The sequence below is a fragment of the Stegodyphus dumicola genome, chromosome X2 (genome assembly GCF_044657685.1).
Source record: "Stegodyphus dumicola isolate Sdum_Otavi_A_Nest chromosome X2, ASM4465768v1".
Classification (NCBI taxonomy): domain Eukaryota; kingdom Metazoa; phylum Arthropoda; class Arachnida; order Araneae; family Eresidae; genus Stegodyphus; species Stegodyphus dumicola.
This window is the reverse complement of record NC_140781.1, coordinates 74,261,935-74,280,801: the sequence shown is the minus strand read 5'-3', so window position 1 is coordinate 74,280,801 and position 18,867 is coordinate 74,261,935. Positions and strand designations below refer to the sequence as shown.

The 18,867-nt window shown below is 34.0% G+C and overlaps 1 protein-coding gene across 3 annotated transcripts in view; it reads right to left on the bottom strand.

Moving 5' to 3' along the window:
• The window catches only part of LOC118199219 (E3 ubiquitin-protein ligase SHPRH), a 248,889-nt gene that overhangs the window by 173,038 nt on the left and 56,984 nt on the right, over positions 1 to 18,867 (bottom strand). For all 3 annotated transcript variants that reach the window (XM_085809803.1, XM_085809804.1, XM_085809805.1), the window contains exon 8: positions 15,717 to 15,945. In XM_085809803.1, coding sequence (XP_085665929.1) covers positions 15,717 to 15,945 — 229 coding nt within the window. The remainder of the gene's footprint in view (positions 1 to 15,716; positions 15,946 to 18,867) is intronic.

Genomic DNA, 18,867 nt, shown 5'->3' with positions numbered 1-18,867 from the left:
ATGTGGCCCTTCCCACTATTTGGAGTCTAGTAATTTGTAGACAGAACATCCTCTAGAGCAGGTATGGGCAAATGTTTTCAGTCGCAGGCCAAAAATCAAGAAGAAAAAGTTTATCACACCAAGAGAAATTTTTCTAAAATTTTAATAACAATATACAAGTATTACAATTTAAATATGTTAATGAGATGAATGAAATTCCGATTTCATTTTTAAAAGTTCCTTATATTGAGGTTCGAAGTGAGATGTACTGATTCTAAGGAATGAGGCTAAATGCTTATCTGTTAGTCTACTTCTGAAATAATTCTTTCTAAGACTCATGGTTGAAAACACTTGTTCACATATATATGATGAAGCAAACATATCACAGATTTTCTGGCCGTGAGATATTAAATTTGGGAAACTTACTTTTGATAATAAATTGTAAAATGTAACTTTGGCATATTTAGAAACAACTGCAATTAATTCAAGCTGCAAATCTGCTTCACAATTCATTTTGAAAGGCATGGTAAAAATATACAATTCTGTTTGAATAGCACTGTAGTCTTGAAATCTGCATTCAAACTCAAAATGCAATTTACAAGCTTCACGACGGCATCAAGCACGGGTTTTGTATTCAATGCAAGATTTACACAGACATTGTTCCTGGGATTGTTAGAAAAACAACATTGTTCCCGGGATATTTTTGATTAAAGAATCCAAGCAATCCAGATTTTTTCCCTCTCATTTTTAGTGCTCCATTGGTTGTAATATTACATATATTTGTTATAGACAGTTTTAAAGTTAAAAGCCCTTCCTGAAATTCACAAAAATATCCCATCCCGTTGTACTTCCCTTTAGAGACCATATGCATGCCAGTTCCTTGGTAATTCCAAAGTTCTCATCAACAACTCTTATAAATAATAATAATTGAGCAGCATCATTTATATCAGTGCTTTCATCTATAGCTATGAAGCAAAATTTAAACTGGCCAATCTTTGACTCTAATTGTGGTGTCAAATGTTATCGTAGTCTTCGATTCTAGAAGTCACCATTTTTCGAGATGAGCTTACAATCTCAAAATTATTTTTCTCATCTGGACATAAAACATCACAAACTTGGAGCATGCATTGTTTAATGAACTCCCCATCAATGAGAGCTTAATTATTTTTAACAATATTGTATGCTACAATGCAACTTGCATATGTAGCTGCTTCTTGGATACTGTTTACCTTCTTGAAAAAAAATTTCGGTCTCATAATTTTATACAAAGACTTTCTGCATTTTGTTTTCTTTCATATTCGGACATTGCTTCATAATTGGAATTCTTATGCTTAGATGTGAAATGACGGGAAATACTGTATTCTTTGAAGACTGCTAAAGCTTCATTGCAGATGAGACACGCTGGTTTATCTTTTATGACACTCTGAATCAACTTTACGTTTTCTAGTAGCCATTTATGGGTTGAAATACTTTACGAATAACCCAAACAAGCACTAGCTACACTATACTTTTAATAATTTCACCACTATTCACAATGATGCTAATATGCCCACGATCTTTCCATTAGCAATCAATAATATTAGAACTCGCGCCAAACGAAAAAGACGTTGGATCTTATAATGCAGTCTTCCACATGTGAGGTTTAATTCACCTGTATTGGATTCCCATATGTCTGTTTCCCAAGAAAGAGATAATGCTTGTTGGTGCCAATCTACAGTTATAACTAACAATGAACTTCCATTTTTAACACTTCACAGATTGAAAGTTGTCTGTGCTTGCTATGTCTGTCAATTTTTGTTTTGTAGAACAAAAACAGAGAAAGTAAAAAGATCATCAGTCCTTTTAAAAAAAGTAAGAAAAAATATAATACTTAAACAACATAAACATAAAAGTTTACCATACTCCTTTGTTATTCAATTACTAACATAAAACTTTTTAGGCATCGCTACATGAGTCATTACTCAAGTTGTCATGAGTTGATACACATGCGGTGATGCAAGGAAAGTATAAGAAATAATGATTCACAAGGTTGGCATCAGATCAGAGGAAATGTTTCAGTTTGAGATGTGTGCCAAGCAGATATGCAGCAAATGAGCCAAATTACTGATCGTACAAATGTATGCTGAAATGATTGTTTCTTCACTTACAAGGTATTTTATTTAGTGCCTCAGCGAATTTCAGAATGAGGACTCTCCCGATATTTTATTATGCGCTGAGGGAGGGAAATCAAATGTGCATGCGTAAAGACTACGAGAAAAACATTATTAGTGGCTTTGAAGTCTGGATTTTAGATCATTTCAGATAATGGACATTCGGATTTCGAACTTTCTACTGTAGTAGCTTGCTCCCTCCACCACCACCCGGGGATTGACTTAGGAGAATTCCTGGGAAGTATTGGTTAGGATTTGTACCTAAGCAGTCTCAACCACGGGCGGTATATAATTTGACTTCACAGGACTAGAACCTGAGTATTGTACTTAGGTTGGTTCAGGCTTGGCAAGGACCATACTGGTACTGTCATGTCTGTTCCTCTGGCTGTGGTGAAGCTATATGGTCTGATGTTCTCGACCTTCTCAATGGGGTTTTCGCCCTCAGAGTCCCAGTGACGAAGACTGATGGAGTAAGGCAAGACACCAAGATGAATTTATTCGATGCTGAGGGAGTGGTGCCCCAAGGCAAAGATGATTAAGTGACGAATTTAGTATTAAGTATCCACATTTTCGTTCTTGCTGCTACATATAAGGCTGGTCAGGGACTGTGGGGTCTGCACCGCCACTGAGAGGTCTCCAAGGTCTGTATATCTCAACTTCGATAAGGCCTAGTACAAGGATGAGGGACTTTGGCACTCTGTCCCACCATAGTAGCTCGCTGGGACATTTTTGGTAAATCGCATTAATGCTCCAGTTGGCTAACCTTGACTACTCAACTGAGCTGATGCTGACGACAGGGGGAGAGCCACTGAGAGGTCTCCCAGGTCTGTATATCTCAACCTCGATAAGGCCTAGTACCAGGATGAGGGACTTTGGCACTCTGTCCCACTGTAGTAACTCGCTGGGACATTTTTGGTAGATCGCATTAATGCTCCAGTTGGCTAACCTTGACTACTCAACTGAGCTGACGCTGACAACAGGGGGACGCTGATGACAACTGCTTGTTTCCATCGTGCACTACCATTGTCAGCTTCATCTCATAGTTCATTGCATAGGTGTGAGTTTGTGTACGTTATATTTTTCAGCTGTGTATTAGACATTTGCTAGCTTGCATAGTTTGATTTACGCATTAGTACTAAGCTAGGTCTACTATAATGATGGCGTGTTCAAGCAAAATGCTTCTTATCACTTTCGTTTGGAAATGAAACTGATTAATTCTTTACCCAGGTAAACGACAAATGTGTGTGTTTACTGTGCTATGCAACTGTATTACAGTAGACTCACGATTATCCGCGGGCGGATTATCTGCGGAGTGAATTATATACGCCTGCCACAGAAAGTTTCTTTTTTTTTTTTAAGCAAAAATAAAAATGTTCACAAAACTGAGCGAAACGTTCAATTTGCTAATATCGTGCTTATTTATGGCAAAAATATCCGAGGCTTTCTCGGAAACTTCCCCTCTGATGAGTAAGTGATTTTTTACTCACCCTTGCAATGCCCGCTCCACCGCCCTCTCTCGTTTTACTGACACGTCCACTTCCTCCCACTCGCCATTGTTAGTTTAAGCCTGATAGTGTTTGCAAACTGGTCGTAGTTAATTTCTTATCTTTTATTGTGTTCAGTGCTTGTTCCTTTTAGTTTTGTGTTTTTCGTTACCAATTTAAAATGTCAGGAAAACGAAAGAAGGTTGTGTTGACGATTGCGCAAAAACTAGAATTAATTCAGTGGCGTAGCGAGCATAACTGGTGCCCGAGGCAAAATACCTTTTTTGGCGCCCCCCCAAAAAAACCACAGTAATATAATGTATAGAATATATTCGTAATTAGCAAATAATGCAAATAATAATAAAATGCTGAATCTGCCATAAAATACTCTAAAATATATTAAGAACAGTCACTACCTAACTACACTAGCATTGGATTTGGAAAATGTATCTGTGTCGGCGGAAAAATCAGTTTTTAAACAATTAAAAGATTAACATATATTATATATAAGTAGATATATTTATTAATAAAAATATAGTATTATAATACATTAATATAATTAATTACTAAGTATACATTTTTCTTGTCTTGGATGAAGCAAATTTATCAATTACTTCATCAAAGTCGGTCATTTAAAATTGTTCTCTTTCCACATTTAAACATGCTAGATGGCTTAGGGGATATCTTGTCCTATTGTTGATTGTAAATATGTCAAAATTTATTTTAATTTGCTGTACAAACGTTCATAGCCAGCATTTGATAATGAAATAGTAAGGAGTATTTGAAGTGCTACTCTTTGGTTTGGAAAAACATTTTCTCCATAGATCTGTAATGGAGTTTTAGGTTCAGTTTCTTTTCTACTACGGAATAACATCTTGCAGACATACACTGCTCAAAAGAATTAGGGGACATTGCGAGTTCGGTATTAAATAAACATATAATCGACAACCTTTTTAACAAAAGGAAATAGAAAAGATTATAAAGGAAAATTATAACGTTTACTAAGTTGGGAATATGCAAATTTAGCCTGTGATATCGGAAACTATGCGTTTTAGATAAGGAGTAAGGAGCGACCTACAACATTCTTTTTTAGTAGGAGACTAAAAACAACTGACACACGTCGAATGCTTTGTAGCAGTGAATATATGATGTCTCAGCAAGATTACTTAGTTTAATCGGTAATAGGAAGACCATCAATCGTTTACAGGATAGTCAAACACTATCCATTGTAGCGTAAGCGTTACGAGTTTCCCAAAATATCATTTCCAGACTATGGAATCGTTTTTTTTTAGAAACTGGAAAAGTTTGAGGAATCCGGGACAAGGTCGCGTTATCGTTTTAAAATAAAAAACGGGAGTCATACATACATTTCGTTTAAAAAAATAAAAATATATCTCTGTTTTAGAGAAATAAAGTGGTCAAAAAGAACATTTTGTATGCGGAGATATTTGGTTGATGTACTGTAAGCAATTTATTACACATTTTGTCAAACAAATCAAGAAAATAAGTAATTAATTATATTACAATAATTATTAATTTTAAATATATTTTCCAGAAATCAATCAAAATAAAAATTGAAATTTTCTGGAAAATCTTGTTGGAGACCATCTGGCGCTTCTCTGCGAGCGGCGCCCGGGGCATCATACACCCCTTGCCCCCCCCCCCTTTGCTACGCCACTGAATTAATTTCCAAAGTAGCAAACGGTGCTACAAGGCAGCAGATGGAATTGGATTACGGAATATCGGAAACAACAGTGCGTGACATTCTAAAGCAAAAAGACAAACTGGTGAACTTTGCATTAATGTCGGACAGAGCTTCCATAATGAAAATGCGAAAAACTACGAAGGGTTCTACCTTTGATGAGCTAGACACGGCATTGACAGAGTGGTTAGCTAAAGTTCGAAAAAAAAGGGTACTCCTGTAAATGGTCCTATCATTGCGGCGAAGGCAAAAACCTTTCTTGTGTTATTATACCTGAAAGGAAATTTTGATGTGTCTTCTGGCTGGTTGGCTCGTTTTAAGCAGCGACCTGGAATTCGAGAAACTGGACTTCATGAGGAGAAACTTAGTGGTGACCAACATGCAGCCAACGATTTCCACCATGAATTTGAAGAATTTGTTTTAAAAGAAGAGCTATCTTTTGAACAAATTTACAATGCTGACGAATCGGGACTTTTGTGGAAATGTCTTCCCATTCGCACTTTAGAATTTGAAAGTGAAAGTAAAGCGGCGGGTCATAAAAGCAGCAAGGAAAGGATCACTATCATGTCTTGCAGTAATGCTACCGGTGGACATAAACTTAGACTTGTTCGCATTGGAAAGTAAAAAAAAAAAATAAAATAACCGAGATCTTTCAAAGGCACAAGGATAGAAAATTTGCCCGTTGATTACTTTAACCCAAAAAAAAAGAATGGATGAACCGAAACAAATCTTTGTTCTTCAAGTGCGTAAACATCTTAAATCGAAAAACCTGCTTGAAAAAGCTGTGCTATTGATCAAAAACGCATCTTCTCACCCAGCAACAAGAAACAAGTTTTCTGATGGACAAATTTTTTGCAAAGTTTCTCTCTCCAAACGTTACTGTGCTAATCCAACCCATGGACCAAGGAGTCATTGCAACAATGAAGAGAGCATACCGAACCAATCTGCTAATGACCAAAATTGAAGAAGGTTATCTGAAAGAGTTTTGGAACCACTGCACAATCTTGGTAGCATCTACGATATTGCATCTGCATGGGACTCAGTGAAACCATCAACCCTCATAAAATCATGGAGAAAACTCATGCCTAATGTTGAAGCCAACAACAACCTAACGTCTTTGAGTTGTGAAGAAGAAAATGAAGATGTAGGCACATCCATGGCAACTTTTGCTGATATGGTGAAAACATTCCGGGTGGTGAGAACGTCGATGCTGAAAACATTGAGTTGTTGGAGTATGATGTCAACGAACCTGACTTCGAACGCTTGACAGATGACGAAATTGTGAAGAAAGCAAGGGGAGAGACCGAGAATGAAGGACAGCGAAGAGCAGCACACTGTGCAGATGCGGAAGACTCACGAAGGGGCTTTGCAACAAGTCGACAGACTGCTAAGCTATTTGGAAGAACAAGACGATTGGGAGTTGGCCGAGAAAGTTTTCACAGTTATGCATTTGTAATTACATAATACATTACAGTATTAAAACAGTACATATGTATTACTTTTTCTGTGAATCCTTTACGCCTCTTGTAAGTATACAAAGCATTTTTTCTGTTTTCATTAACAAAATGCATTTTAGGTTAGTTTTGAGTGATATAGTAAAATATTAAGCATTAGTTAACTTCCTGCTGTTTATTTTATATTTTATTGTACATAAAACGATTTTTCAAAGTTTGAATGACTATTTTCTCTTTTGCTATACCCGTTTTTGAGCATTTTTCAGATTATCCACAATTTTGTTATCCGCAGCGGCCGTGCCACCCAATTCTGCGGATAATCGGGAATGTACTGTAGTTGGGGAAAAAGTGAACATCGAACATTACTTTAAAACCGTTCACGCAGGGATTGAAAAGTATATTCCTCTTAAATCTGCTCTAAGGAAAGAAGGCAGCTAAAATCTAACTTAATGCTCAATAATCAACTTTTTTAAAACCATTAAACAATAATAAAGCAACAATTGAGGCATCATTCCGAGTTTGAAATATTATTGCACAGAAAAAAAAACCATACGAAGACAGTGAAATAACCAAAACTGCATTTTTAGAAGCTCCAGATGCATTATTTGAATAGTTTAAAAACTAAAACTGTGATTAAGGTATGCTATCAAATTTACACAACTTTCTGCAAATACAGTAATAAGAAGGGTTGAGGTTATGAGTTCTGACATTACCTCACAACTTAAAACTGACTTTGACAGTTCCAGCTATTTCTACCTGCAATTTCATGTTTTTTTAAGAACGGTTTTGGATAATTTCGAAATGAGAGAGGTTCAGGTAAAGATACATTTAACAATACACACTACAGAAAAGGACATATTTTTAGCAGTTAAAGATCTTACATACTCTGAAAATATTCCTATAAATAAGTTGGTGGGCTTATTAGCTTATGCCGCTCATGTGATGCTAGGCAGAGAGAAGGGAAGGCAGTTTTCAACTCTACATATCTGTATTGAGATTTCTTTTTCTAGTACTAAATTCATTAAAAGTAAGTACAGAAACACATTTGCTGATGGAACACTTGGACAACTGCATTTAAATGGAAGCTCCTACCTACTCTTCCAACATTAATAACCTTGTTGATCACAAAAAAAGTGTTATATTTTTCTCATTAAAGTTAATCTGTCTGATAAATAATCTGTTATTACATTTCTCATTTATTACTAACTACACTTTGATTTCTTTCTTATGTAGAATTCAATTTAATTTTCTTTTCGTTATATACAGTTTAATTAAAAGTGATTTCATATTTTCTATAAATGCAAGTTTATAGGCAGTAAACAAATGTAAGATTAAAAAAAAAAAAAAAAAAAAAAATTCGTAGTTCTTCTGGTTGGTAGCTCACAGTAGGATTTGAAAATGGTAAAAGCTTCATAAGTTTGGTGACCACTGCTCTAGAGTATAAATCTGCTGCATTTATGGCTCCTGGAACATAGTGCCAGACTTCATTTTTGGTCAGTTTTCATATTTATGTAACCCTGTTTTTCCCAAATGTTCCCCCAAGTCTCATTATTCTTAATCCAATAGAAGGCTGTTGTAGAATTGGCCTAGTAATATTCTATCAAAATCTCAATCCTCAATTTTTTTCCCACAAATAAAGTTAATTAACTCCAATGAAACAGGATAGTAACTCAAGTCTGGAGTTGTACATTTTTTTAACTCTTTCGCATCGAGAGACGACCAAATCTGTTTTCATCAAACATCGAAAACGCCCGTGTTTACGAATTTGTCTTGAAATAGTTTTCCTTTCCCCCTGCCTGGTAGATAGTTACAGCATTAACAATAACCTACTTAAGTGAAATGACTGTTTCTCTCTTGGGGGTTTTTCAGCGGTTTCATCCATTGTGTGCAGTTTCACCTTAGAGCCAGATTGCACCTGCGAACGTTAATAGCTTTCTGTATGTCTCCTTTAGTTCCTTCAAAAGAATGATTGAGATGTCTCTTAACAACTCGCGAAACCAATGAGCCATACACTAACGTGGAAAGCACTAGGTGGAAAATAAATAAGGCGTTGGGGCGGTTTGCGATAGCCTGAATGAACGGGTGTTACGGGCGACTTCGATGCGAAAGTGTTAATAAAGCTACTCTGTACTTGGCTTGAAGAAGTTGCACATTTACTTGCACCTTACTTTCACTTTTCAAATAAACTACGGCTGTATAAGAATTCTTCAAGACATCAGTGAAAGTGTGTAGGTTGTACAACAGAGTATCATTTAATGTTACCCTGTCTAGGAATCTTTACCGAGGACAATAATAATACATCATTCACCCAATTTAAAAGTTTCTGTTTAATACTGTTTAGGAGTCCAGCCTCCCAACTCAGTCTTTTTTTTTTTTTTTTCTTCCGCTGGATTTCTGTTAAGTATCTGGAGACATTAGGATTTTTTTGGATGCAAGAGAGATGAAAATTGAGCAATGAATTCGCTGGGAATTGAAAACCACGGACCACTGAATTACACGCCTGCAGATCTACACTACGAAAGCATGCTAAGAAGGCAGGAGAAATACCTTATATACTCCCCTTTTTAACCCTTTGTTGCTACATGGAACACCCTACTTGAATCGCTTCTGAAACCGATAAATTCAATCATAAATGGATAAAAATGCTTTTATAATATACTTTGAACTTCTCTTTTTAAGTAGTCAATGGCAGCATATCACAAGGAGACCCAGAATTTTCATTTATGATGTGTTATTAAAATCCACTTATTTTCTAGTAATTTTCTATATTTTTTTTGTTGATACAAAAAATTTGTTTGAAAAACAATTTCTGTATAATTTTGATGGCTGTGCTTTATATTATTTGGTTTATATTTTTTTACATTTTTCATACAAAAAGAATGCGCAGAATCATTGAATAAAACGGGGTGTTCCATTAGCAGGAACACTGCGCCTTTAGCGATCTCATGCTATTACGCATCACAACATCTGTCTTAGGAGAAAACATCTGTTGCATATGTTTTCTCTTTACGCTGTTCTGGGGGAATGAATTCAAACAAAGCAGTCTTGAGGGGTGAAGTGTGGTTTGTGCTATGAAAGCCCTAATTTGGTCATCTTGAAATTTTTGAGAGCAATTTTCAGGCGGGATTTTTATCAGTAGCTCGAGTCATCTTTACTTGGAGCTGCGCGAATTTTTTGCAATCGCTTTTTAGTCTCATTCTCGTTTATTTTCAATAACTGTGTAGATATTTTTTGTGTATGTATATCTCATAGCTTATTTTTCTTTACGGTTAAGTATTAACTGTAGTTAATTTTTTATTATTAATTTTCCATTAATGGCTTGGAAAGGTCTAACTCTTTCCGAAGCGCTAAAATTGCTTTGTGAATTACCCTCTTATTATGATTCAGAGCATGAAGATAGCAGCGATACTGAGATTTATGCTCCTGAACCACTTGTGTAATCCTATTGTGATATGTCGGATTAAACTCATTTATTTGATCAGAAGGTTGATGATTCATCTTACCCAGGCTCTTCTACGCAGCCTCAAGTTTTACTTGGAATTCTAAACATACTGTTGCACGGAACAAAAAGCCGCACAAAACAAGTTTTGTGTTCAAAACCTGGAAAGTTGGTTTGTGCTTCTATCAAAAAGGTGCAACATGCTTTGAACAATTTCAGAAAGCTAAGAAATCGAAAATTTTGTAAATATCTTTGTATATAGGGCTTGAGTATATACATATATTTGTTTCATTTTATCGATAGTTATTCAAAAATGTTGGGTATATCCAGAAAACCATGTATGCAGCCATAATACAGTGTTTTTTCATTACTATAAAAACACTCCTACTCATTTCCGTCCTTCATTGCAATGCTCGCTTAGTCGCACTTTTAAATCTCTGGCGACGCAGAGTTCCACCTCATGGAACACCCACAGAATTAAAACGGTAAGTGCAATTTATACAAAATTTTACCTGTATACTCCTTTAGGCTTAGATAGACTGCATACAACTTTTTTGTTGAAATTACGACTTTAAAGTATAGAGCACCACAAAGGGTTAAAAGGTGACTGGCATTTTTAGGGAACCCAGTCGCCAAATCCTGGACGGTTATTCTACACTGTGAGAGTCGACAGCAAGTTGTGGGCCACCAGATGTCGTTGCTAGTGAAAAACAGGACTGGCCGACATCCTATATTCTCCGAGTATGGAAGTTGTCAAAAGTGCATGAAAAAGTGTTGCCACGTCATCAATCAGGGTTGTGGAGCTGAAATGTAGTGTATTCCGCCAACTCAGCTTCATTACTTAGCACTGCTTTGACCACGTCCAATCTTGGACCACTGCATTATAATAGTCTTCAAATTTTTCTAATTTCACCCCTTGAGGACCAGCATGTGAAGAACAAAGCACAGCCATGGGACTGAACACAAATGGAACGTCACCACCAGCCCACGCATTTTCGGCAGTTAAGCCTACTTGTACAAACAAAATTCATATAAAATCAGCATTTTAATTATAATAACCTAAATTACGCACTTAATATACTAATTCTTAATATGTATTAATATAGAGAATATCACATTAATAGAAATAAATTAAACCTGCAAAATACTAAAATTATATAACTACAGTACAAAGTTCGAAATCCGGACATCCATTATCCGGAATGATGTAAAATCTGGACCTCAAAGCTGCAACCTTTATTTTTTTTTTATTTTTTTATTTTTTTTTATTTATTTATTTTTTTTTTTTGTATGCATTACGTATGTGCATTTGATTTTTCCTTCCATAATAAAACATATGGAGATTTTCACTTAAAAAAATCCGATTCTTAATTTCACTTAGGCACTATATAAAATACCTCGTTATGGAAAAACAATCCTGTAAGCATAAATTTGTGAGATTAATAATTTGGCTCCGTAGCTGAGTGTCTGCTTTGCATACATCTCAAACGTTCCATTTACTGCTGTTCGCCGTGCTTACCGAAACATTCAACTATTTTATATCCGTGACGCCGACCTGGCAATTCATTATTTATTATATTTTGCTTTCACCACCACGTTTATCAATACATGACAGCTTCAGTAATAACTCATGCAGTGATGTCTAAACTTTTTTTATATATTAGTAATTCAATAACAAGAGTCTGGCAACCTTTTATGCTAACATTACGCTTGGTGATGATTATAGATTTTTAAATGCTCTAAGAAATGTTGACGAGAAAAAATTCACCAAAAACTTCATATGCTAAAAATAGATTTTGTTAATGAAACTCATAGGCCAAAAGATTACATTTAGTGCTATTTTAATTAAGATGATATGTTATTCACCACAAACCTAGAAGCGGCGGCAGAATTTAGGGAAGATGAAATTTTTGGAATTTGGGGAAGCACCGAGCAGCAAAATTAAGGGATGAGAAGTTTATGATTTAGGGGAAGCACTGCAATGCAAAGTTTAGGTATGGTGAAAATTTAGAACTTAGGAAAGTACTTTGTAGCAGAATTTAGAACACTAGAGACTGCACCATGCGGTATTTAGCGCTGGCCATAGATAAAGCATTAAGTATATGTGGGAGTTTATTTTTTCAGGACCCGGATTAGTTTTAAGCATGTGCAAGAAATAAACATAGGTATAGTAAATAACTAATACAATTCAGGCTTAATTCAGTACGCTACAGGGCAAGTAAGATGCATCATACATTAGATGCACTTATCCATATTCTAATAACGAAAAAACCCAAAGAATAAAAACAAGGACAACAAAAAACCAAAATTCCCAACGAAATAAACAAACACACCAGTATCCCTTTAACTTAACGAACTGTGATTCCCAGTTTGTTTGCACCAATAAATATATGAAAACCAAAAGCAGAGAACAGAATCTGATGGTTATACATGAAAGTTCCTTGGTAAATTGGTTAAGCCACATGACTTAACCAATGTAAAAAACGTTTCCATTTAGTACCATCTACTGGCATTTAAAAATGTTTTACAAAAATCCCTTTGTTTTCAAGTTACGCATATGCGATGCTGGGCTGAAGAGATTGATTGGAGCTCTTCGCGTGCAAGCAACATTGGGCTGGTAAGAGTGGAATCGTTGTGTCACACCTACACGATGTTGGTCCTGAACGGATTTTGTGTGTGTGTGGTTGAAAGCAATCTCTTTCAGCCGTGTCTTTATTGGCCGGTAATATAGCCCAATCAAAAATACATCATCATTTTTTCTGGTGATGGGTTAATGATTGGGTCCTTTGAAAGTGATCCAATACAGCCATTTCCAATTCTATACTAGACTTCGCAGGGATCAGTTAATTCCTAAAGCATCTAATTTTCATAAATTCTCTAAATTATTGCTGTGGATTAGCATACTGGTTATCAAAGATGAAGTACTTTGAGATACAATGCAGTTGTTTATCTTGCCCATAACAATCCAGCCAAGTAGTGTCTATACTGCAACAAGACCAGATTAGTGAAAGATATTCCAAGTGTAAAGACTCAGCATAGTGAGCACCAATTAAATGTTCTATAGGTAGTGACTCTTTTTCTTTCATCGGCAGGACTGATACCTTTATCTCATAACTCAACCGGTCGAGGTCCTTCTTGAGCATGTGCTTGCTGGTACAGAACTTTGATTACACAAGCAAAATTCTTTTAATTACTCAGTGTTGCTTTATGGCATTTACATTGCTTTCTAGAGGTAACTCATCATCATGAATTCTACTGAACTGACTGCAAAATGCCAACCAGTCTTTCACTTCATTGCTAAATTTAACTAATTCTATTTAGGGGATATTTAATTTTTTTTCCAGTATTCATCGCCAGCAGTTCACAAAAATTGAAAGTTTATCAAGACTTGTTTTAGTATGAATATGAGCTATATCGAATTTTTATTGATATTCTTCAATTTTCTCGTATTCAACATCAAAATATTTAGATTTGGCTTCTATTAAAGCAGTACAAATTTCATCATCTAATTCAGACAAATCTGTAGAAATTCACTCTAAAGAAGAAAATTTAACTTCAGTTTCTTCACGTTTTAATTCTGGTTCATTTAAAGACGCTATTGACGAATTGTAGCACTTCATGAACGTTGCTCTAACAGGTGTTCTTCTTTTAATAATATTTTTTATATAGATAAAATCTGAAGCCAATAAAGTCAATACAGTGGAAGTTCAGAAATCCGCAAAGCTTGGGACCAGGGGTTGTGCAGATTTTAGGATTTTGCGGATTTCACGATTGAAAAGATAAAGCATAATATTCAGACTAAAAGTGCAAAATAAATAAGGCGTATTAGATACATTTAATCAAATTATTATATACATTACAGTAATAATTTATTATATTTATTAAATTATTATTACATATATAAATTGATTATAATATTCATTGTATTATATGTACACAGCGTCGAGGTTTGCCAATTTCGCATCATGCAAAGATTTCCGGTTTTAGATTCCTGTGTTAGAATTACTGTTGCTGTAAAACTTCAACAGCTTTTCTTTATTTTTCCATAAATCATACACAATGGTGTTGCAATTGCATACAATTCTGCTATAAACTGAGGAGTAGCAATTGCCTCCATCTTATGCAGAATTTGCACTTTTTGCATTAAAGTCAATACAACTTGTTTACATTTTTTAACGTTGCAAGCAGTAAAACAATGAATGCATTTCTTATCTGTCATTGTATTAAAAAGAACTGAAATTTAAAATATTCTTAAATTATCCACAAAATATCTGGATAAAAAAAAAGGCAGCACTAAACAATCTCGTGAAATAACAAAGCTAAGAAAATACAACAAAGTGAATCGTGAAAGAAGAGTCGAGTGAATTTTCTGCTTTTTTACCTCTATGCAGATTAGAGGAGAAAAAAAATTTATCAGGATGTCACTAAGTTGGTATTTCCATTATAACTCATTATTATTCGTTAATTATGACATCATTATTCGGTAAGTATTTTTTCTTCGATATTTTGTACTCAATGTTGCGGTTTTCGGAACCTACAAACTGAATGTTTATATTTTGAGAGGCAACGCGAATTTCAGGAGTTGGCGGATTTTAGGTATTTGACTGTATTAGCAAATTCACTGATTTTCATCTTTACACGTCACATCCATACATCACCACAATGTTGAGAATGGATAGATTGCCAATCTACTTTCTCCTTAGGATTTTAAGATTTGCATTGTGACTACCTAAAGGTGATTTAATTATATGACACACAGACCCAAGGCAAACATCCTGATTAAATTGTGATGTCACACTTACCTATTACTGGTGCTAAATTGCAATGTTTGATGACAGTTTTTGTTTATTCTGAATCACAGCCCTATATGTGCTTTCTGATAGTTTTGCAAGTTTCACCATTTACTTCGTTTTTCATTCAAAAAGAGTTTCTAAAAATTTTATATATTCCATTTATTTGAGCTTTCTAATTAGCTGAATGCTAGCTAGTTAGGCTTCTATTCTGTTACATTAATAACCCCTTTTGATCTATGGTATGAGATAGTATCTATATACCTATCTATATATAAAGTCTATATACCATTTCCCAAAGCTAAATTCTAATTCTGTTTTAGTGACATTTTACTTTTGACAAAGCAACTGCTTTTTTACTCACCTTAATATGATATATCGTTACTTTAAAAGACTGTACCCTACTCTACTCCACCATTTCCTACCTTTGATAACTTTGCACAATCAAAACAGAGAACCAAGGTCCCAGGTATCCAAATCAATAATCTTCACTACCACATCATTCTTTGAGTTACCTTGGTGCCACTGAATTACCAGTTAATATGCATGCACCAAATATAAAAATACATATTCTCAAGAGCTTTCATATTGTTTAATAATAATTCATATTGTTTAATAAATAGATAAGAATGGATTTTAGTATGGATACTTTATCATACAAAAGTTTTCATGTTATGCATTTAACAACAAATATGTTTAAACAAATTGACATAATTACCATGAGGTACATTCAGATGGCTTAGTTCTCGTCTCAGTACTTCATAAGATATTAGAATGATATCGTGATCAGCCAGGTCCTGAGGATTTATAAACTTATGCTGGTCAACACCACGGTACACAAAAACTTTTAATGTATTTTCTTTTATGTGCTTGGCTATTTCTTGCCGCCACTGATACAGAATTGAAGCAGGGCTTATGATAACAGTACCACGAGATAGTAAGAGTTCCTACATTTTAAAAAATAAATTAATTAAAAGCAAATTGAAGCCATAACATACATAAAGAATTATTTGCTATATAAGACATTCTTATAATTTGCTCCATATATATATGTAAGATAAAAAATATGTACATCAAATTTATAATTTATAATAAAGAGAATTAAAGAGTTACTAGCAGTAACTCTTTAATTCTCTTTTTCGGTTCTAAAAATCATAATACCTTCTCTCAACTGTGTCATTTCTAGATCTTTCCTTTTTGCATGGCCTGCGCAGCGCTGATGACATAATAATTGGAAACTGGAACTTTTTAACTCAAACCAAAACCTTTCTCTTTGTATGCTTCCATCTTGCATAACTACGCACTTCAGCTTCTTTAGATGCATCAACAAATACATGACATGGGTATTTTGGATTAAATAAAGTTAAGATAGGCCTAGAAATTATTGCATCTTTTAATTTTTGAAAAGCTATTTTAGATTTATCAGTCCATTTATAGAGGGTATCATTTTTAAGTAAATTTGTTAAAAGAGCTCTAAATTTTGCATAATTTTCAACAAATTTATGATATACATTAATACTTCCTCAAAATCTTTGCAATTCTTTAACATTTTAGGGGGAGTGCAATTTCTTAATTACTCCTATATTTGCATTACTGGACTGGTTTTTACCTGCTTGAATTTCATACGCTAGAAAATTTATTTTTTCTTTTGCAAAATTAAATTTAGATTGTTTTAATTTTATATTTTCTTTCTCACATATATCAAATATTATCTGAAGATGGTTTAAATGTTCATCAAAATTTGGAGAAAATTATAATATTATCAAAATAATTTAAAGCAAAGTGAATCTGATATTTGTTTAAGATTTGTCTATGAACTATTTGAAAAACAGCTGGAAAATTCTTCTAACCAAAAGGTAGTCTAGTAAATTCATAAAGTCCAAAATTTGTAGTAAATGCTAACTTTTCAGTATCTTTTTCATTCAATTTGATATGCCAATAACCTGACACTAAATCCAATGTGGAGTAAAAGTTTTCATTTGTTAATTGAGCCAATACAATGTCAATTCTAGGGATTGGTTCAGAATCTGTTTTTGTAATTTGATTAAGTTTTCTTTAATCAATACACAATCTGGTTTTTGCCTGATCATCTTTCTTATAAGCCAAAGTTACAGGTGTAGCATAAGAACAAGGTTTAATTATACCAGCGTTTAACAACTCATGTATTTGTTTCTTAATTTCACTATTGTCTTTAAGGGATGCTCGATATGGTCTATAGGCTATTGGTAATTCAGAAGTTAACACAGCTCTAGAGGGTTCAAAATTAACAACCAACATCATATTTACTTTTAGCAAATATATGATTATAACTATTCAGCAATTTTTGTAAGTTACCATCACAATTCTTACTACTTTCAAAATAATTAGCAGATTTTTTTAGTAGTAATATCCCTTTCACATACAAAATTTCCACTATTTTCAAAATATTTACCGGATTTTTTTTAGTATTTATATCACTTTTACAGACAAAATTATTTTGAAAAAAACTTATCTAACATTTTTACTCATCTGGTATTCGAACTGGTAGACTTGATAATTATAAAAATCCAGTTCTAATTTGAACAGTGAAACACGGGATGAGGACAATAATAAATAATCTAAACTAGAATTCACACAAAATATTACATCATTAGTGAGTTTACCTATTTTACATGGTATTTTAATAATTTTCACCACAGAAATCTGATTAAGTAAAGAAAATACCTTGTTTATTTGCAATAATTTCTGCTTGAGTAGCATTATTAGTTAAAATGTTGTAAGGAATAGCATTTATTTACCTAGGAACCTGTGTTGATAATGGATGGTACATTTTGTTGTCAAATTTGGACATTAACCCTCTGAGCGTTATGACCAGCTTTATCCAGTCTTCAGATGTTTTGCTACTTGGCATATATTAGCTTATAATTTAAGATATTTTCTTTCTTACTTTCTTTAATAATGCAAATATCATCTTAAGGAATGTTTATGAAAATACAGACTAAAATAAGTAATTATACAAATTCAATTAATAAATATCGGTGTTCATGACGGATCTAAAATCCTGCGCCACTCAGAGGGTTAAAATAGACTCATTTTATCTGTTCAGATTTTCGCACATAACTTAAAGAAGGAACTGGTTGATAATTAAGTGGCCTGTATGGATACTGGAAAGTTTGCAGCCGCATACTTCTGAAATTTTGATACTGATATTGATGTGGTTGAAACAGCTTGCTATAGTAGCTAGGTGGATTTTGTCTAAGTGTAATAAATTGTTGACTACTACTTGTAGTTGGTACGTCCTCCAGTGCAACTGGTACAGGGAACAGTTTTCGTGTTATTTCTATCCAGTCTTCAGGGGTTTTAATGTTCTGCACAGTTAACAGCATCCTTTGGGCTTCTGAAAGGCCTTGGTTAAGTGCTTCAACCAATATTTTACCACTGAATTTCAAGCTGGATCCATATGCTAATTTTGCACAAAAATATTTATCAATATTAGGATATTTATCATACGTAATAGCTATAAAGTCATTAATTATTAAGGTCACCATTGCAATTTCAATTTTTTCTGTAGATTTAGTATGGAATCTTGTCTCCATGATTAATTTTTACTTTTCCTGAAGAATTTGCACCAATACTTAAAAAAATTTTTTGAACCACCAATCTTGACTATTGAATCATTTATCAAATACTGAAATTTCTGAAAAATTTATAAAATACTGCACATTCTTTCTGAAGAAATTACTTTAAATAAAACACTTTTCCATATTTCACTGATCACATGAGATACCATACACACCATATTTGAAGATTTAACAGCATATCATGGCATTTTTATTTATTTATTCAGAACTCTGACAAAGCAGAATTAGAGCAGTTTCTAATTGAAGAAT